The sequence below is a fragment of the Culex pipiens genome, chromosome 3, assembly GCF_016801865.2.
Source record: "Culex pipiens pallens isolate TS chromosome 3, TS_CPP_V2, whole genome shotgun sequence".
In the NCBI taxonomy this organism is placed as follows: domain Eukaryota; kingdom Metazoa; phylum Arthropoda; class Insecta; order Diptera; family Culicidae; genus Culex; species Culex pipiens.
In genome coordinates, this window is record NC_068939.1 from 177,805,353 (window position 1) to 177,827,809 (window position 22,457).

General features: G+C 35.7%; 1 protein-coding gene across 1 annotated transcript; it reads right to left on the reverse strand.

The window, feature by feature from the left end:
• Positions 1–16,926: 16,926 nt before the first annotated feature.
• LOC120432370 (uncharacterized) lies at positions 16,927–18,331 on the reverse strand. Its single transcript, XM_039597563.1, has 4 exons — positions 18,229–18,331; positions 17,468–18,014; positions 17,208–17,409; positions 16,927–17,151 (listed from the first exon to the last, which is right to left on the reverse strand). The coding sequence occupies exons 1-4, from the start codon at positions 18,329–18,331 to the stop codon at positions 16,927–16,929; spliced, it is 1,077 nt and encodes a 358-aa protein (XP_039453497.1).
• Between the last annotated feature and the right edge of the window lie 4,126 nt (positions 18,332–22,457).

The window sequence follows — 22,457 nt, forward strand, 5'->3', positions numbered from 1 at the left end:
AATCCGAAGTTCGTTTTTTGATATCTCGTGACGGAGGGGCGGTACGACCCCTTCCATTTTTGAACATGCGAAAAAAGAGGTGTTTTTCAATAATTTGCAGCCTGAAACGGTGATGAGATAGAAATTTGGTGTCAAAGGGACTTTTATGTAAAATTAGACGCCCGATTTGATGGCGTACTCAGAATTCCGGAAAAACGTATTTTTCATCGAAAAAAACACTAAAAAAGTTTAAAAAATTCTTCCATTTTGCGTTATTCGACTGTTAAAAATTTTTGGAACATGTCATTTTATGGGAAATTTAATGTTGTTTTCGAATCTACATTGATCCAGAAGGGTCATTTGTTTCATTTAGAACAAAATTTTTTATTTTTAAATTTCGTGTTTTTTCTAACATTACAGGGTTATTTTTTAGAGTGTAACAATGTTCCACAAAGTTGTAGAGCAGACAATTACAAAAAAATTGATATATAGACATAAGGGGTTTGCTTATAAACATCACGAGTTATCGCGATTTTACGAAAAAAAAGTTTTGAAAAAGTTACTTTTTGCGTTTCTCTTTGTTTCGTCGTCCGTGTCTGTCGCGGGTGACCAAGAACGGCCATGATCGATGACGACCAACTTTTTCAAACTTTTTTTCGTAAAATCGTGATAACTCGTGATGTTTGTAAGCAAACCACTTATGTCAAAATTTTTGTAATTGTCTGCTCTACAACTTTGTAGAACATTGTTACACTCTAAAAAACAACCCTGCAAAGTTAGAAAAAACACGAAATTTTAAAATGAAAATTTTTGTTCTAAATGAAAAAATTACCCTTCTGGGTTAATGTAGATTCGAAAACAACATTAAATTTCCCATTAAATGACATGTTCCAAAAATTTTTACAGTCGAGTAACGGAAAATGGGAGAATTTTTAAAACTTTTTTAGTGGTTTTTTCGATGAAAAATACGTTTTTTCGGAATAATGAGTACGCCATCAAATCGGGCGTCTAATTTTACATAAAAGTCCGTTTGACACCAAATTTCTATCTCATCACCGTTTCAGGCTGCAGTTTAATGAAAAACACCTCTTTTTTCACATGTTCAAACATGGAAGGGGTCGTACCGCCCCTCCGTCACGAGATATCAAAAAAGGACCTCGGATTCGTGATCAGGGACAAAAGTTACCCCTTAGGACAAAGTTTCACGCAAATCGAGGAGGGGTCGGGGCAACTGCTGTGTGAGTTGGCGGAGAATTACCCCAATAATAAAATAATAAACACTTTTATTGCTAAAAAAAAATTTCAATTGGTTGTAAACATTGAATTTGTTTTTTTTGCGTTTTGAATTTAATTTGTTTTTTTTTTTTATTTTGCCGTTTCCTGCATTTATTGTCACTTTTAGCACGATGGGTTCATTCAAAATCATTTGAAATACATATTAGTGAAATTTCAAGGTACAGTCTGGCAAAGAGTTCTCCTCGTATTTTTTGTGTGAAGACTATTTTTTGAAGACTAATGATAGTGTTGAATGTGTTTGATAAATTCCGTGTAATTACAATTTGACCACCAGTTCCAAATGAAAATTAATTATTCAAATTCAATTATTTTAAATTGGAATGACTTGGGCTTAAAAATATTATAAAAAAGTCCCGTGAAATTCTCTCGAATTTCGAAGATTTAATATGATGGTCCCCGTGAAAACTAGAATTTTTTAGCTTGAAAGATCACTTAGCTTGGATGCTTTATATGTGATTATGTGTTCGAAATTTTTTTTCCGGATGTTTAACCTATGATTTTATAACCTTTTTCTAGCATTTTTCACATCCTGTGAAATTTACGTGAAATTCTGTGATTTTGTGATTTCCCGAGCAGACGGAAATAACTTGGGAATAACATTTTTTGATATTTGAAAATAATAGGCCAATAACATATTCTGTTATTTATAACAAGATTTGTTATTCATCGTTATGATTTTTTTGTTATTGGATTGTTATTCTAATAACAATCTAATAACATTTAAAGTTATTCTTCGAACAAATCTTTGTTATTATTTTTTGTTATTTTAACAACTAATCCGACCATCCCAATAACAGTTGGAGGTATTCTTCCATAACAAAAAATGTTATTCCAAAGTTGTTTTGGCTTTCAACCAATATCAGACCAATAACAAATTTTGTTATGATAACATAAACTGTTATTAAACCCTTACGCAAAAATAGATTTTTCAAGAAGATTCCATAGCGCTTTTAGTTATTTTAACAGTATTTGTTATTGAAATGGCATGAATTTTGTTATTACCGTCTGCCCGGGTTCTTTTTTTAGCGTGAAAAATCACTAAGCCTAATAATTGGTACTGATCAATTTGATTAAAAACTAAATTTTATTAACAATAGAATAGTTTTGTTTTCGCATCGCTCTAGATTTCATAATCAAATCAATCATATTAAAATTAAACAAAAGAAAAAAAGCAAATAAGTAACAAAATATCATTTAATAGAGTAGGATTAGCTACTTTTTTCATTCAATACCCCTTTTGCATCGCACTCCTTGACTGTAATGCAATTCTACTCACTACTATTCAACAAATCTGAAATTTTCTGTACTAAAATTTCCCCCGTTTTCTCATCAATCTTTTTCTTTTTATCACGTGTCATAACTTCGCACTCAATCTCAAAGGGTGCACACACGCCACCGATTGACTTCTTAACAACTTGACACGAGCTGGGACATGATTTTGCGGGTAATAACATGCCGACGCGCTGCAAATGACTCTGCGAAAGTCACCTTCTTTTTTTTGCTGCTGCTGCTGCCATCGTAATAATGTTTGGCCACCGGATGTTGAATGGTCCATCATAGGAAGCTCGTAAAAATGGGCTCGCGTAATTGTTCGGTTTGGTTGTTGCTGGCACACACACACATTCACTCACACTCACGTGCACAAGTGTGTGTTTATATGGGTAAGAGGCTTTGGCACACACCATAAATTTTAATTTATTTTTATTTTTATTAGATTTTTATGTTTACGGCCGTTCGTTATTGTCATCTGGACCATGTTTTGGCCTCGCGTGGATAAACAAAACAAAAAACAAATATCGGAAAATACTTGTTTATGTAAGTGTGTGAGGGTGTGTGAGTGTGTGCACAGGTACAGGACAAAGTTTTATGTTCGCGTTCGAACATCATCGATATGGCACACACACAAACATTAATAGTCATTGAAGTCGAGGCAAAAAAAAAATCGGCGAGTACATTTATTATCATTATCGTAATCATCGATCGGTGGTGAAGGCAAGCCAGACAGGTCACACGACAGGCTCGGTTGCTGGTGTTGATTTAGTCCTCTACTACAAATGTGTGTGTTCGATTCAACAACTGATCAAATAACTGCATATGGGTGTTGAACTTTTTCAAGTTTTTATCGACTGGCACTGGCAGATGAAAATGTACAACTCACTAAGCAAACACTTGTTTTACTTGTCTCTGTGTGTGCATGTGGAGTGGAAGGGGGGTTGATTAGTTTAGTGTTGTTTAATTGGAACAATAATTGAATTCAAATTGGCACTCACAAATCAGTGTTTTGTTTCACGCATGATTAGAGATGTTTACATTACGGCAGTAATAACTGTTGGCCAGACATTTCGGGATTAATTTTGTAGAAAATTAGATTTGATTAGTCTCTACCACAAACAAAAACTGTTTACTTTGAAGTATTGTTTGCTGGTTAAAATTGAATGGCAATAAAACTGTATGGCTGTTTAAACTCGTTGTCTGATATAAATTTGCTAACATTTTCAAGTCTAGTTGAAATGATTCAAATTTTGCTGTGCAATTCTTTTATTATTGTTTTTGACAAATCCGATTTTTGTTGAATCTTTCCAAAGTTGTTAAAATCAATCCAACTTTTTGAGTAACTTTTGTAAATTATAAATTATATTGATAACAAGGTTGTTAATGATAAAATTATCGAGGTTTGATAACGATAACGATAGTCTATCATTATCGTTATTCCGATAATTCTATCTGCGATAATAGTATCGATGATAATGGACGATAACTTATATTTAATATATTTTTAAAATTGACTAAAACTAACCGAAAAATGTTGAATTTACAAACTTCCTCTTAGTATTTTTTTTTGATAATATAGTAAGTTTCAAAGTATAAATACTTAAAAAAAATCACAAAATACCGTTTTTTAAATAACTATTTTTTTATAACTTCTACGTTTCGAAATTTTGCATGCATTTTCACTGTTTTAGAGTGTTTTGAATGAAATACTAAAATTTTCACAAAATACCGTATTTTCTCGAAAAAAAACTATTTTTTTGTAATTCCCAATATGGGTATCAAACGAATCGAAATTATGCATATATTTTGACTGTTTTAGAGTTTTTTTTATGAAATACACAAATTTTTACAAAATAATATATTTTCTCTAAAATATAGTCACATATTTATAATTCGCAATATTAGTATCAAACGACTCGAAATTATATAATTTGCAATGCAAACTTTGCATTCATTTTCACTGTTTTAAATTTGTTTTTCATGAAATACTGAAATTTTCACAAAATACCGTATTTTCTCGATAAAACTCATTTTCCATAATTCGCATTATGGCTATCAAACGATTCGAAATCATGCATGTTTTTTAACTGTTTTGGAGTTTTTAGAAAACATACTTAAATTTTCGCAAAATACCTTATTTTCTTGAAAATACTAAAATTTTTATGATTCCCTAATATGGTTATCAAACAATTCAAAATGTTGCATGCGTTTTGACTGAGTTAGAGTTTTTATAAAAATAAAAATACGATTATTATTTTGGTATTTTGTGAAAATTTGAGAATTTCCTTCAAAAACTTTAAAACAGTTAAAATACATGCAAAATGTCAAAATGTTTGATACCCATATTGCGAATTTTAAAAAATTTAGTATTTTTGAGAAAATACAGTATTTTGTGAAAATTTGAGTAATTCATTCATAAACTCTAAAACAAATTTTTTTTTCGCGTAATAAAAACTTTTTACTGTTCTGTAGAACGAAATTTTACAACAAATCAACAAATATTTTGCTGGTTCATCCCTGTTTCAATGAAAACATATCAAAACGATACAATGCATTTTACATAGTTTTCAGGTAATTGCACGTCAAATTCTATTAACATTTTTTAAATTCTAGAAGAGCAGTTCTCTAGGATTTCGGTCATTCGATTTTTTTTGTATTTTTTAATCCGACTGAAACTTTTTTGGTGCCTTCGGTATGCCCAAAGAAGCCATTTTGCATCATTAGTTTGTCCATATAATTTTCCATACAAATTCGGCAGCTGTCCATACAAAAATGATGTATGAAAATTCAAAAATCTGTATCTTTTGAAGGAATTTTTTGATCGATTTGGTGTCTTCGGCAAAGTTATAGGTATGGATACGGACTACACTGGAAAAAAATAATACACGGTAAAAAAAATTTGGTGATTTTTTTATTTAACTTTTTATCACTAAAACTTGATTTACAAAAAAACACTATTTTTAATTTTTTTTATTTTTTGATATGTTTTAGAAGACATAAAATGCCAACTTTTCAGAAATTTCCAGGTTGTGCAAAAAATCACTGACCGAGTTATGAATTTTTTAATCAATACTGATTTTTTCAAAAAATCGAAATTTTGGTCGTAAAAATTTTTCAACTTCATTTTTCGATGTAAAATCAAATTTGCAATCAAAAAGTACTTTACTGAAATTTTGATAAAGTGCACCGTTTTCAAGTTATAGCCATATTTAAGTGACTTTTTTGAAAATAGTCGCAGTTTTTCATTTTTTTAAATTAGTGCACATGTTTGCCCAGTTTTGAAAAAAATATTTTTGAAAAGCTGAGAAAATTCTCTATATTTTGCTTATTTGGACTTTGTTGATACGACCTTTAGTTGCTGAGATATTGCAATGCAAAGGTTTAAAAACAGGAAAATTGATGTTTTCTAAGTTTCACCCAAACAACCCACCATTTTCTATCGTCAATATCTCAGCAACTAATGGTCCGATTTTCAATGTTAATATATGAAACATTTGTGAAATTTTCCGATCTCTTCGAAAAAAATATTTTTGGAATTTTCAAATCAAGACTAACATTTCACAAAGGCCAAACATTCAATATTACGCCCTTTTAAAATGTTTGTCTTGATTTGAAAATTCCAAAAATATTTTTTTCGAAAAGATCGGAAAATTTCACAATTGTTTCATATATTAACATTGAAAATCGGACCATTAGTTGCTGAGATATTGACGATAGAAAATGGTGGGTTGTTTGGGTGAAATTTAGAAAACATCAATTTTCCTGTTTTTAAACCTTTGCATTGCAATATCTCAGCAACTAAAGGTCGTATCAACATAGTCCGAATAAGCAAAATATAGAGAATTTTCTCAGCTTTTCAAAAATATTTTTTTCAAAACTGGGCAAACATGTGCACTAATTTAAAAAAATGAAAAACTGCGACTATTTTCAAAAAAGTCACTTAAATATGGCTATAACTTGAAAACGGTGCACTTTATCAAAATTTCAGTAAAGTACTTTTTGATTGCAAATTTGATTTTACATCGAAAAATGAAGTTAAAAAATTTTTACGACCAAAATTTCGATTTTTTGAAAAAATCAGTATTGATTAAAAAATTCATAACTCGGTCAGTGATTTTTTGCACAACCTGGAAATTTCTGAAAAGTTGGCATTTTATGTCTTCTAAAACATATCAAAAAATAAAAAAAATTAAAAATAGTGTTTTTTTGTAAATTAAGTTTTAGTGATAAAAAGTTAAATAAAAAAATCACCAAATTTTTTTTTACCGTGTATTATTTTTTCCAGTGTAGTCCGTATCCATACCTACAACTTTGCCGAAGACACCAAATCGATCAAAAAATTCCTTCAAAAGATACAGATTTTTGAATTTTCATACATCATTTTTGTATGGACAGCTGCCGAATTTGTATGGAAAATTATATGGACAAACTAATGATGCAAAATGGCTTCTTTGGGCATACCGAAGGCACCAAAAAAGTTTCAGCCGGATTAAAAAATACAAAAATTAAAATTGAAGAAAAAAGACCGATTTCGTAGAGAATTGCTCAGAAATAATATTGCACCCTGAATCAGATTTTTCGATCCCAAAAATCTCAAAAATCTGTATATACATATTTTTTTAAATGGTTATAGTTGAATGTTTCAACAACTCAATAAATAATTTATGCTTTAATATGATTAAAAAGCTTAAATCTGCTGTTAAAAATTTTAAAATGTCTTCTATGGCTTCGAATTTGAAAAGATACAGTTAAAATACAGATTTATTTTCAAGAAAATACAGATCTCCCACAAAATAATCTGGCAACGTTGCCCTGAATTTTTAAACCAATCATAAACCTTTAATAAAAACAAATCATGAAAGTTAAAAAAAAGCTAAGGTTATCTTCGATTCCAAATTTGATTCTGGCTCTAAAAATGTTTTTTTTTATTTTTGTTTTTTTTAAATCCCATTTTTACAAAATAGTACAATTTTTGTACCAGATTTTACGAGGATTCAAAAGTTAAGTCATAAAAAGTCTAGTTAGAAAATAAAAAATGCCTCTGTATCTACATAAGGAACGTACAGACAAATAAAAAATAAAATAAAAATTTAAATTCACAGAGTGAGGAAATAAAAACTCATGAAAAGTGTGGTTTTAATTTGATTTTAATGATTTAAATTTTAACGGACTGAAATATTGAAAAATATTTGCGAAATTTGAGGAATTATTTCAATAAACTATTTTTTTGAAGATTTTGAATGATTGACTTGTATTCGAATCGTAGCAAAATGTCAATAAGTTTAAAAAAAACAACGTAATAGATTTATTTTGAAAACAATCATGAGATTACACTTTTACTCCTTAAACTTTTACCGAATCCTGAATAAATGGAAAATTAACGGAAATGTTTAAATTACAATTTAAAATCATATAGAATAATTCAGTTAGTTTAAGTTAAGATCATATTTTTCATTTAAAACCCACTTAAAAAAAATAAAAACAAAAACCACACAAATATTTTTGGCATTAGAATAAATCCAACTTTTCTCAAAATTTTGCAGATTTTTTAATGCTTGTTCCACCTTTCCTCAATTAAGACTTATATCTATTTGACCTTTTGTCCGTTCGACCGCATGTCCAAATCCTTAAGTTCTAATCTATTTGATAAGAATAGTTGCCAAAATTTAGTGGTGCTCACAAATATTCGGCCCCATTACCATAACTGCAACAAGCAAAATGTGTAGTGTCATATTCTGAAATTGATTACTTTGGTGATAGATTACGATAAAAAAATTAAAAATATGTTGAAAATTTGTTCAAACAGCATGAGATTAATTTTTTTTTTTCAAAATTTATTACATTGCATTGCAACTTTATTTTTCTTGTTTTCAACATTTATAAATATTTATCACATGTAAAAAAAAAACGAAAAATAATATATTTAAGAAAATTCATTTATAAAATGCTATTTTTGTATGTGGAGTTTGAGTTTGAAAACATAGCAAAAATAAAGTTAAATCAAAAGATTAAAAAAGCCTGAAGAATCTATGCTTATGCCAAAAGCTAACCAACTGGATTGAAATGATAAAAAATATTAAATAATTAAAGGATCAATCTAGTTTGGTACCCAAACTTTTTGTTTTAAACGCACTTGTTTTAGAAAAATCAGACTTCTTAGGATTTAAAAAATATTAAAAAAAAAAATTATAAAAGTTAAAAAAATAAGATAGCAAAATCAAAATTCAACATGTTGCATCACATTTTTAAAAGATGAAATAACAAATCTCAAAAATGATCTAAATCTATGATAAAGTTATCTTACCTCAAACGATATCCAGAAAAGAAAAAAAAAAAAACTTCACTAAACAACAACTGGAACAACCGCTAAATTTAAATCCTTATCAAACCCACCTTATCTCGTCCCACGGTTGAGTTTGGTAACTTTGACAAAGTACAACCAGAAGCGTCCAAGATGTCTTCATTTTGGCAACCTGGACCTGCTTTTGGCTTTATCACAATTTCTTTTATTTTTCCTCCTCGCCAGTCAACTCGATAATTTACGGTGGAAACTTTCGCGTCTATTCTTGCCGCCCATTTAATCCACCATTTTGGGGTTTTTTGGGCGGGGGGAGGGTGCGTGGAAACTTTTAGCAAACCTTGTGTAAATCCAAATGATTGGCACTTGTTAAAATTAACCTGTTTTTTTAAGCCTAAACATGTCATACTATTTGCTTCTAGATCTCCCAGAGTGTTAAAGTAAATCCTAAAAATTTACTAATTTAATCTTTTTTCTCAGTGCCCTCAATTAGCTTAGGAAATAAAGTCTTCCTCATTTCTTTTCCGCGGGGAATGCTTCCCTAACACTTTGTTGAGGCGTTTTATGTTTCGTCCCCCACCATTTTCCACCTCATTGGTGGATCTCAACCCCCAAGGGGCAAAGTTTTCGCTTGTTTATTGCGTGCATATAATTTGGCCTAACCTCCCTCCTTCTCCTAAAACAGGTAAACAACTTTGAAGCTAATTTGGTGGCCAAAATGAATTGATTTGTGGAAATGGGCGCACGCACCGTAACTTTGAGAGTTTTTTTTTTTGTTTTTTTTTTTTTTTGCGTGAACTAGGAAAAGGTTTGTGTTTTACTGCAGTTTGTGTTTGGCACTTTATTGAGCCTGAGAATCGTTTCTTGCTGAATCGTTGAAATGATTTTTGTTGATTTAGAGTTTCAATCCTAATCTAATCTAACACAAACGCAGCCAGTCCAATGAAAGCATGCTGGAAAGTCTTGTGATTAGATTACGCCCCATTTACTTTTCTTGTCAATATTAATATTTGCAGTACATCCGAGAACACCCGAAAATGCATTGCAAAAATTAAAGCGGCCAGCCCTACTGCGTTGTGTTTACCGCAGAGAGGATTCTGAGAACGGATCACATTTCACAGAATCTACAAGGGAAGAAGGATGCGTGGACATACCGTACCAAACGCTCCAATTTATGATAGCATTAGTTGTGTAGAATGTGTCAAGTGTGATGATATATGATAATACAATAAATAAAATGTTAAAAAAATATAATATAAATTAAAAATATGTAATTGAAAAGTCCTCACCGAGTTCCTTGATGATGATCCTTCAATGATACTGAGCACTATGTTGCACCACCGAAAAATTAGCTTAACAGTGACCCACTAAGCTTCGTTATTTCTCACGTTTTTCTATTGATTGTAAAACATTCAACATATCGAATTTCACAAAAAAAAACAAGAATAGCGACCCCCTGTGCAGAAACAAAATTGCGTCGATTCAACTTGCATCCAAGTTACGACAAAAACTTTTGTGCAACTCATGCCCATTGAAAAAATTGCATTCGGAACAACGGAAACTGAAACGCCGCCGCATCGAATGTCAAAAGAATGAAAATCAAAATGAAAACATTCACCAAAAAACATCTTATTTTGAGGATTAATCGTAATACTGGGCAAAAACTTCACTTGATTCATAAAGTATGAATCACAAACTCAATGCTTAACACTAAAATAATACTGCAATGTCACGAAAACATTGAAAACTCGAATCGAAATTAAGAGCACTAAACGAACAAACCGACCCGTTTCGTACACCCTTACCAAAAATCATGATTTTTTGAGTTCCAAATCCCACTATTCATACGAATTTTTCAATTCAACCCATTTTTATGGTTGTAGTACCTAAACTCAAAAAATCGTATGAAAAGTGGGATTTGGAACTCAAAAAATCATGATTTTTGGTAAGGGTGTATGCACGGAAAAACCCGTTTGTTGATTTAGAGTTTCAAAGCTATTTTTGCATTTTTCTAAATGATACTGCTTAGTTTTAACCTCTTAAATTCAAGTGGAGCTCTAGTAACGATTGATTGTGTTGATTCTTAAAAATTTACATCTCAACGAAAGCTCAACAGAAACGTCAAGTACGAGTAGGACGTATCGATCAACCCAGCAAAAGTTTCCACCGAAATGTCAAACACTCCGGCGCAGCTAATCAAACTGTCGTTACTGAGTATTATGATCATCATCGTTGCCCTCATCCCGACGTAACTCGAGTGCTGCTCGTCACTATGTGGCATCCCAATGCAAATGTCCCTGGCAATGGTTTGGATTTCTTCGTTCTGTAATAAAAATAAATTTAAGATTTTTTTTAATTCGAAAATAATCACTCATTACCATTTCTTGAAAATTATCAACCAACAGACAAATCAGGTAGCACTCGAGAACACTTCCCAGCACAGAAGTCGCTTGAAAGATGGTCACAAACGAAATCGGTTCGTTCAGGATTAGAAACAGCACCGAGGCGTAGGTTGCCAGCGCAAAGTAGTAGTACAGCAGGAACGAAACCCCCAGAATTGGCTGGACCGACTGGAAGAATCCGATAAACTCCACGTGCTGCTCAATTGCCAGCCCAACATCGGCATTGAGTTGATTCCAAAGAACTGTTTCGGCTTGAATGCGATCCGGGTCATTTTCCGACTCAAACAGCTCAGTGGACATTGAACTCTCCATGCGTTCCAAAACGGCACTGAATCTGCGGATCAGGATCTTCAGTTCACCTTGGAGGTTCATCAGAATGACGACGATCATCCCCGTACACCAGAAGTATTTGCTGAACCAGATGACCGGGATTGTTGAGATGTAGAGGAATTGTACCAACTGTCTTAGCCAAGGTGTCCCGATGTATGCCAACAGTGGAAAGTGGTAAAGCTTGTCCTGTTGGGGGTGAGGGATCGAGAACAGCACTTGGTATACGGCCATCAAGCCAAATATTATGCGAATTGTAATTCGAGCTCTGGTAAAATACTTCTCTCGAACTGATCTGTCATGCTGAACATCACCTGAGAGGCTGCACTTGGAGTCAAGGTACGCGATCACCTGCTGAATTGCTTGGTCATGATGCCACATGAACAGCATCTTGATCAGACAAACCGAGGTGGCTGCGGTGAAGGACAGATACCACATGGTCATGGAGAAGGTGTCCCCAGCGTTGACCTTCCCGACGACGTTGAAAAGTGTGATTCCGAAGTGAAAAGCCGTTAATCCGTGCCACAGGAAAAACACTCCGCGCTTCCATCCTTGCGAGGGCAGATTGAGAGATCCTACGAAAATTAAACGACTAGTAATAACAGTGCTGTCTTCACAATTCAACAAAACCACCTCCCAGAATCCACAGAATGTCGAGTAGCTGGAAGCAATCCTTGCTCGCGAAGTCTCTCCAAGCATTGCGTACCAGCTTCATCACCTTTCTGATTGTCATCAACATTTCGTCAGTTGATAAAAACTAAACAATAAACACCTCCAACCACAAAGATGTCACCTCTCAAAGTGTTTCCGGGCTATCTGGCCGATTCTGGAAATATCGCAACTCGTCGCTGTCGTGCTTACTTGTCCCCAAAATTCGATTTCAATCCTGAGATATTCAATAAAAACCGGAAAAAACTCCGTGCATTTTTGTCAATCTTGTCGCGCTATCTTGACACAGCCTGAAAATTGATGTAAGTGCGACAACTGGCCGATCCATTTCAGGTCAGAACGCGTTTGGCACAGCTCGACTACCGTGAAAATTTCGACGTCATCGTGCTATCTTGTCGCACCCGCCATTTTGACGTTTCGAGAAAAACGCGTTTTAATGTTTTACCTTGAAAGCACGCAATGTAAACAATAACAAACACGTTTTGTTTGGCTGACCATTCTGTGCATTGTCCCGAAGTTCGGTTAAAGTTGGTTGCTGGAGTCCCGAGTTATAATTACAAATGTTTACGGTAGTCTAACTTGTACGTGCGTCAAACGCGTTCTGACCTGAAATCCCTTTGGCCAGTTGTCGTACTTACAGTGACAAGATAGCACGACAAGGTTGAAACTTCTTTCATATGAAAAGTGCCAAAAATGCACGGAGTTTTTTTCCAAACATTTTGGGGATCTGTGAAGGTCAAAAGGTGAGGCATTGTGAGCTGCACAAAATGGACCAAACTTCAGGACGATGCACAGAATGATCAACCACAACACAAAATGTGTTTGTTATTGTTTACATTTCGTGCACTCGTGTTAGTTTATTCAAGGTCAAACATTAAAATGCGACAAGTTAGCACGACAGCGTCGAACTGACCGTGAACTCGGTGGGAACATCGTACAGCTGCCTTGAACAAAGCGTCAAAAAGGGGGGAACACCTCGTACGGAGAAGGAAAATGGGCTCTCTAGAGGAGAGGAGGACGGTGATAGAATCGGTTATGCGGTGAACTGCAAACTATTTATTAATATATTGCTTTTTGTTGAACAAAATAATTTTGTTTTCAATGCAGAACAATTTTGCCTAAATGATTTTAAAATGCCAACGTGGAATTTAATATTGAAGTGAAAAATAATTCTCTGTTATACAAGAAAAGTTGTGATAACCCTAGTGTTCTCTTTTCTTCACAAAAACTTAAAGTAACTGTAGGAGCCGAATGTAACCGTAATAATATACAATCAAATGATTCTTTGTACGTTGGATCAAAAGGTAGCGTGAGAACTGGCATATTTTTCTATTGCAAAAGTTGTAATAATACAGTAATGGTAGATTGCAGTTTGAGTAAATTGCACTGATTTAAGTAAGAAAAGGTGTTTTTGAATGAAAATTATAATTGTGTGTGTGTGTGTATTTGGAATAGAATGGTGGGTGAAAAGAAGCGGGAGGGGGAGGGGGTTGGCAAGTGCCGATTAAAACTTTAAAAATCTATCAAGCTGAAAAGGGTTTATAAATGGATGATGACGATAAAAAAATAAACACACATTCCTCTGTTTTATAATTCGAAATGTTAGCTTGAAATATAATGAAATTCAAATACATAACCGAAATTAAATAAGGTTGTAATTAGATTGGTCATTTTTGTAGAACATTAATTCAAAATTTGGTCAAAAACTACAAGTCTCTCAAAATGTGTCGGAATACAAGCAAAATTACCTTTATTCTGAAAACCGCCTGAAAAATCTGGTATTCCCAGATTTTTCTGACAACCCGGAAATGCTGATCATACAATTCTCCATACATTTTTTTGCTGCTGTTTATACAAAAAAAAAAATTAAAATATTCAAAAATCTGTTTATTGCAATCAATTGCTTAGATCTACTCAGGAAAATCTAAAAAATATCTAATCCGGCTGTTTACTATGGTGCTCAAGATATAGTTTCTTGGGCTATTTAAGAACTCTTACCAAATTGGTTATCATTTACCATAGTGATACACAGAGGCAAGGTTTGCATGGGAAAATTAAAAAAAATGTATGAAAACCCTATCTACCGGGTGCGCGATCTCCAACCAAATATTTCCAAAAGTGAAAATCTCATTGAAAATTAAATGCTCTACAATTTTGTCCAACGTACCTAAGCCGTATAACCCGACACTGATAAGTAGGGTTAGTGAAATTTCACGATTTCGCGGACAGCGTAAAATCCGTGAAATTTGGCTTTTTTCCGCGAAATCCCGTGAAATTTTAGGTTTGTGTGAAACTGTAACTATTTTCTCAAAATGATTTATCAAACTCAAATGAGAATAAAAAAATCTTATAAAATACTGTAGAAATACACTGGTTAAATTACTAACATAGGGTTAGTTCTTTTAGACGATTTCGAAAATGGGGTAACGTGAAGTTTATCAATTTTCTCAAATTTTTTGTTTTTAAAATAACAAGATAATAAATATTTTTCCGATACAGACTATTTAAATAAATTTTATTAGTTTACAATTGAAATACTTGATATGAACCATTTGAAGAATTGTTCATTTTTTTTTATATAAACTAACTAAGGCTAGTAATTTGTAATTTATTGGAAACGATAGCCTGTTAGTAAAACACTTTGTATCAGATTGAGGAAGGACGTTGAGATGGTCACTTTAGGTTAGTTTAGTATTATTTTCAATCGCTGTAATAAAAATTTTACTGCTATTTTATTTGAAAGGTATAGTTTCATAAAAATTTAAATAATCAAGCTTTGTTTTATTCAAATTAAAATAAAGGGCATTTTTTTTCTTTCACTCAAAAAAATGAGTTCGCGTAAACGTAAACAGCGTTCATGCCAACGGGAACTAGGAAGAAAACTGTTCACTTTCATGGTGCAATGCACTTTAAAAGTTGAACAGTTTTCTTCATAGTTCCCGGTGGCATGAACGCTGTTCACGTTTACGCGAACTCATTTTTTTGAGTGTTGAAATCAACTTTTTAAAAGTTTTCTGATTTTTCTGAGTCCTGTTTAATTTTAACGATATTTGATTATTTGGATGGATAATTCCCGTAAAAGTTTAAAAAATACTACTTTTTTGTTTTTTTTTTTTAACTTTGAATTTTTTTTCAATTCAATTCGTATTTATTGGTGAAAAATCAAGATACAATCAGTTCTTTTGCAATTTATAACAGAGTTATGAAATTCCTTTCAGCTGTGTATTGCATCATAATCCATTTTGGAACAATTATTTCTATAACTAAAGTACTAACAAAGGCAAGAAAAGTAAAAATAATTGCTAAAAATTTAATTTTTAATTAAAAATTTAATATTATTTTTAATACGCTAAATGTCGAAAAAAAATCAAATTATTGAACTTATTTTGGCTGGACAAGATTGTTGAATCTTGCTTTGACATGAAATTCAGTAAAATGAAGCAAATTCGCGAAAACTTTTTAGCTTCATTAGTCAAATATTAAAAAAAAAAAACAGTAAAAATATAGATAGAGCCCATCCATAAACCAGGTGGAATCTTTTTTGAAAATTAGGAGATTTTTTTTGTGTCAGTTTCAAATTTATTCAAATTGTTTTTAGTTCATTAAAATAATATATAATGAAGCATAAAAAGCAGTTTCTGTGATTTAAACATAAGATTTTCAGAGTAATTTTAATATTTTTCACGTTCCGCGACAGGTCCCTAACGAGTTTGCAATTTGGTCAAAGACATAAAATTGATCGAATTGTCCGTTTTCAAGATAAAGATTCTTGAATATAAAAACACCTTCATCACGAGTGAGATAGGGTCCTACCAATATTACTACAGTCCAGACTCGCTGATCCGAAGCCTCGATTATCCGAAGTTCGATTATCCGAATGTTTGTATGGAATTTCGGGTAATCGAATCATGAACATTTTCTTTCGTTTTTTTTTATTTTCTTTTTTTAACATCAAATTCGCGTGTAAAATTTGACTGGTCGATTACCGTAAAAATGACCAAATGCAATTTTTCAGTATTTCGTAACCGCCATTTTGGACGCCATCTTGGATTTAAAATTTTAATTTTTTTTAATTTTTTTTCGTGATTTGATTATCCGAAATAAAATTCAATTCTGAATCTTTTTTTTTACTATGGGCTTTATGTTTATGGGGCCAAAGAAGAATGATTTACTCATAAAAAAATAATGGTTTAATACAGAACTAATAAAAATAAAAGTTCTTTTAATTGCAAATTTTATTTCATATTAAAAAAAACAAAATCATTTTTTTCAAAAATTCATCACTCGGTCCAAATTTTTTTGTTCTTGCTGATTTTTACCTTAAAAAATAGCATGTTGTTGTCCCTAAAACATGATGACTTTTCAGAATGAAAATAATATACCATTGTTATAAATGATGACAGATACAAATTTGTAACACTTTATAGTTTTATTATGTTTTAAATCAAAAGAAGAAGAAAAATGGAAAAATCCGTTAAAACCAATGAATGTAATAAAAATATTTTAGTTGGTTTTAAAACGAGAAAAAAAAGCTTGGATTTAAGGCTTCTTGCTTCAGTTTATTTTTCTTAAAATTTTAGAAAAATAAACTGAAGCAAGAAGCCTTAAATCCAAGCTTTTTTTTCTCGTTTTAAAATCAACTAAAATATTTGAAAGATTTAATCTTCAAAGTTGCCTAAAAATTCAAAGAAAACTCAACAGAAACGTCAAGTACGAGTAGGATGCATTGATCAATCCGGCAAACGTTTCCACCGAAATGTCAAACACTCCGGCGCAGCTGATCAAGCTGTTGTTACTTAGCAGAATGATCATCATCGTCGTCCTCATCTGGACGTAATCCGAGTGGTAATCCTGGCTGTGCGGCATCCGGATGCAAATATCTCGCGCGATTGCTTGGATTTCTTCGTTCTGTTAAAAAACAAATATTTAGAATTTATGATTGAATTACTAGGTTAGGAGGTTACCATTTCTTGAAAATTATCAACCAACAGACAAATCAGGTAGCACTCAAGGACACTTCCCAGCACAGAGGTCGCTTGAAAGATGGTTCCAAACGAAATCGGTTCGTTCAGGATGAAAAATAGCACCGAGGCGTAGGTTGCCAGCGCAAAGTAGTAGTACAGCAGGAACGAAACCCCCAGGATTGGTTGAATCGACTGGAAGTATCTGGGTTTGGAATGAAAGAGTTAAAATTGGATCGATATAGGGAATGATTTTCACAAACTTGATAAACTGGACGTGCTGCTCTAGTGCCGATTTGACATCTTCGTTAAGTTGGTTCCAAAAAAGTGTTCGAGCTTGAGTGCGATCCAGGTTGTTATCAGATTCAAACTGCTCCATGTGTTCCAAAACATCACTGAATTTATGAACTAGAATTTTCAGCTCTCCTTGAAGGTTCATCAGAATGACGACGATCATGCCGGTGCACCAGAAGTATTTGCTATACCAAATAATCGGAATGGTAGAAATGTAGACAATTTGTACCAACTGTCTTATCCAAGATGTTCCGAGAAAGGCTAAGAGTGGAAAGTGGTAAAGCTTGTCCTGTTGGGGGTGTGGGATCGAGAACAGAACTTGGTTCACCGCTATCAAACCCAGTACGAATCGAATTGTGTTTCGTGCTCTGGTAGAGTACTTCTCCCGAACTGAACTATCATGTTTGGCATCACTGGAAAAGTTGCACTTGGAAGCCACGTAGTCAATCATGCGTTTTACTTGTTTGTTATGCGTCCACATAAACTGCATTTTGAGCAGACAAATTGAGGTGGCTGCTGTAAAGGACAGATACCACATGGTCATTGAGAAGGAATCCCCAGCAGTGACTTTCTCGACGACGTTGAAAAGTGTGATTCCGAAGTGAAAAGCCGTTAATCCGTGCCACAGGAAAAAGACTCCGCGCTTCCATCCTCGCGAGGGCAAATTTAAAGATCCTAAGAAAAATAAACGTCTATTAAAAAAAACTTTCTTCACATTCCACAAAACTACCTCCCAGTATCCGCAGAATGTCGAGTAGCTGGAAGCAATCCTTGCTTCCGAAATCTGTCCAAAAATGACGCACCTTACAAGTCACTTCCTCGAACCTCAGCATGACATTGACAAAGTGAAGAGGAAATACAACCTCCCCCCCAATCGCGATGACTTCTCGGCTACGAATGTTTCAATGGCATGCAGTTGTTTCGGGAAACAAAAACCTGCAATTGACCCTGAATTGGGTAAGGAATACGGTACAGCTGCCCTGGACAAAGAAAAGGGAAATGACGCCTCCCGAGGGAAAAACTTGATGCCAAGTTTGTGAACTCAAACATGAAAAAGAAGACGGAAATAGATTCAAGTTTCTTAAGGAGTTTTTTTTGAATTCAACCACTAAGCGGCATCAAGGTTTGATATTGAATTATAGGAGTTAGCATGTTCTTTTTTTTAAGTTGATTTAAAATGGAGTTCATTTTTTTTTATTTGAGACCACTTTGCAGAAATTCTCATATGTTTGGCAAGTTTAGGATTTTACCTATTAAATACCCGATTTCAGTTGAAACGCCAAAATTCAGTTCACTAGTTCATAATAAACATTTGTGTTATTTAAATTTTTTTCCTGAAATTATTTGAGCCATCTTTTATAGGACAAAAAGACCAGAACTCGTCATCCAAGTTAGTTGTTGGTGTGGGGGCCGTATTTGTTCAGCTTTCGGGGAGGGTGACAAATGTTTGCTTAAGTCGACTCATTAAAATAGCATCGCCCAGCTTAACTTTTATGGTTTATTTAAGAAGGGGGAGGATGTAGTGCAGGGATGAGTCTGTGTGGTGCATTTGCGCACACGAACTGAATGACATGTGTAGTGTCCCTCGATCAGCAGCTATAACAGTGCTACCAACGTGCCTACTAGTGTTGCCAGATGGTACGGAGTATTGTAAAGAGAATTATAGCACTAAGGTTACTTGCTGGACATCGCAGTTGGATCGGCCTCTTCTCCTGCCGACCGTCGGCCAGTCAGGTCGTCTTACAAACCGTTCTTAACTTTTAATAAACTTATTAGTCTTAGTATTAGACAACGCGTGTTTTATTTACCCAAGTAACACTTGGCGACGAGGGTAAAGCGGAACGGTAAGCTGAACAATACAATCAGTGATCGCGAGTGAGTCGTAGTTCGCGAAAAGTGTAAGTGAACGGTCGAAAGCGCAGTGCACGTGGTGTGGACCTAACTTTAACCATGCCACCGAAGGAGGAGAACAAGGCTGAAGGAAGCCCAGTGCAAGTGATTCGTAGTGGAATGTTCGGTCAAATCGAGCAGTATGTACTCGGTGAGGACTGGGACGAGTACATGAACCGGCTGGAAATGTTTTTCCAAGTGAACGACACGCCGGACGAGATGAAGGTTCCGGTTATGTTCACCGTGGCCGGGCCGAGCTTGTATACGCTAGCAAACAGGCTCTGCGCCCCGGTCTCCCCGCGTATCAAGACGTACACCGAGCTAACCGCCCTGTTCAAGGATCACCTCGGTCCCACGACCAACGTGGTGTCAGAGCGCTACCAGTTGCGGTTCTGTGAGCAGACGCCTTCCCAGAGGATTGCGGACTTCATCGTCACCCTGAAGGCCAAGGCACAAACCTGCGATTACGGTAATTTCCTGCAGGATGCCCTGCGCGATCAGTTCGTCGCCGGGATCCACGACCAAAGTCTGCGCAAGAAGTTGTTAACGGAGTCCACGTTAACGTTCGAGAAGGCCTGTACGATCGCCAAGGCCTACGAAGCTGCGCTGAGCCAGAATAAGGACATGTCGGCCCCGTCGGCGTCCAAAATGGCGGCCCTGCACAATGGCGGACCGAGTCGCCAGTCGAAGGGTAAGCAGCCGAGCCGGAACCAGTCAAGTAAGTCAAGCCGTCCCCCACCGAAGCCAAAGAAGCCATGCTTCCGGTGCGGCCGTGACCACGATCCAGATAAGTGCCCCGCCTTGGATTGGACGTGCTACGCGTGTGGGAAGAAGGGCCACGTGTCGTCAGTGTGCCAGAGCAAAAGTCGCCAGTCGCAGCCCAAGGGAAGCAGCAAACGTGTAGGTGAGATGTCGGAAGCTGTGGAAGTTCTCCGATTGAACGTTCTTGCCGGAGTCGGCGAGACCGCAGTGCGAGCAGCCCGTCAGCAGTCGTCTGCAGCCCAAAGCGCAGCAGGAAGCGGTAGTGTGTCCGTCCTGGAGCCGAGCAGCAGCAAAACGCCGTCGTCAAGCAACGGTGGATCCCCCGGATCGCTGAATCGTGTCGATTCGCCCGAACTCGTGTCGCTGGACTGCGAAGGTCGCCGTCTGGAGTTCGAAGCTGACTGCGGAGCCTGCAAAAGCGTGATCTCTGCAGCTACGTACCAGAAATACTTCTCGCATTGCCCTTTAGTGCCCACTGCTCAAGAATTCATCTCTGTTTCCGGTCAACGCATCCAACCGCAGGGTCTGGTTTCGCTTCGCGTTTCCGCACCTTCGGGGATCCAAGGTAAGTTGGACTTGATAGTGATTACCACCGCTAAGAAGATGTATCCTCTGCTCGGTCGCGATGGTCTTGATTTGATGTATCCGGAGTGGAGAAAAGTCTTTTCGGTCAAGTCTGTAAGTAGTGCGCAAACGTCCTTCGAATCTGAGCTCTTGAAACGATTTCCAAAAGTAGTTTCCGAAACCGCGAAAGACGTAATTACCGGTTTTTCAGCAGAAATTGTGTTAAAACCTGACGCTACGCCAATTTTTCATAAGGCGTACTCGGTTCCGTACGCGCTTCGTGAGAAAGTCGATCAAGCGTTGGACAAAATGGTGGAAGAAGCCATTTTGGTACCCGTGCGTACATCGTTTTGGGCGAGCCCTATTGTGGTCGTTCCAAAGAAAGATTCGTCAGTAAGGCTTTGTTTGGATGGAAAAGCAACCTTGAACCGTTTCATTACCACCGAACACTACCCTTTGCCCAGAATTGACGATATTTTGGCAAAGATGGCGAATTGGAAAGTTTTTTGCAAAATTGATTTGTCTGGAGCTTATTTGCAAGTCTCCTTGTCTGAGTCGTCACAGTCCATCTGTACAATCAATACGCATAAAGGTCTCTTTCAGTACACCAGGATGCCTTTCGGGATATCTCCCGCCCCCGCAATTTTTCAGTCGATCATCGAACAGATTCTGTTCCAGTCACCGGGCATTGCGTACCTGGATGACATCATTGTGGGTGGATCTACGATGGAAGAGTGTCGTGAAAATCTTTTCCAGGTCTTGCAACGCTTAAACGATCATAATGTCAAGATCAATCTGTCGAAGTCAAGCTTTTTTCAGTCGAAAATTGAGTATTTAGGTTACAGCATAACGTCCGAAGGTATTCGGCCAAGTGAGTCGAAAGTTAAGGCGATTATTGACGCCCCCGCACCGAAAAATGTACAACAGTTGCAAGCTTATCTGGGATTGCTTAATTATTATCATCGTTTTCTGCCAAATTTGTCGATCGAATTGCGTCCCTTGTACGATTTGCTTCGCAAAAATTGTCATTTCGTGTGGACCGAGAGCTGTCAGTCGGCTTTCGATAGGACGAAGTCGCTTTTGCTCGAAAATGATCTACTCGAACCGTTTGACCCTTCGAAACCGATCATTCTCGCCGTCGATGCTAGTCCGTACGGCGTCGGCGCGGTGTTATCGCACCTGGTCGATAATGTCGAAAAGCCCGTCTGTTTCGCGTCGTCCACTCTCACCCCCGCTCAGGTCAACTATGCTCAAGTGCATAAAGAGGCATTAGCAGTAGTTTTTGGAGTCAAAAAGTTCCACAAATACTTGTATGGCTCGAGATTCATTCTTATCACGGACAACAGTGGTGTGAAAGAAATTTTCAACCCGACTAAGGGCACTTCCGCGATCGCCGCCGCCAGGCTGCAACGGTGGGCTCTGATTGTCGCTGGTTACAACTACGTAATCGAGCACCGTCCTGGTAAACTCATGAATCACGCTGATGCACTCTCCCGTCTCCCTCTGCCCGAGGAACCCGATGTCGAACATGTCAGTCTCGGAATAAACAGTCTTGCCGCCGGATCGCAAGTCGTAAATCTTGATCTTATTCGTAGTAAGCAGAAATCTGATCCAATTTTGTCGAAAATTTTTGATTTTGTGAAGTCCGGATGGCCAACGAATCTCAATTCAAGCTTTAAGCCCTATCTGAGTTTGAACTCTCACTTGGGTATCGACGAAAATGTGTTGTATTTCGACGATAGA

Excerpts from the sequence above, each read along its gene's own strand:
- LOC120432370 (XM_039597563.1), bottom strand. The coding sequence starts at position 18,331 with ATGCTGAGGTTCGAGGAAGTGACTTGTAAGGTGCGTCATTTTTGGACA. Across the intron at positions 17,410-17,467 it reads CAGCACGTCCAGTTTATCAA|ATACTTCCAGTCGATTCAAC; the intron begins GTTTGTGAAAAT and ends TTCCAAACCCAG. Across the intron at positions 17,152-17,207 it reads TTGATAATTTTCAAGAAATG|AACGAAGAAATCCAAGCAAT; the intron begins GTAACCTCCTAA and ends GTTTTTTAACAG.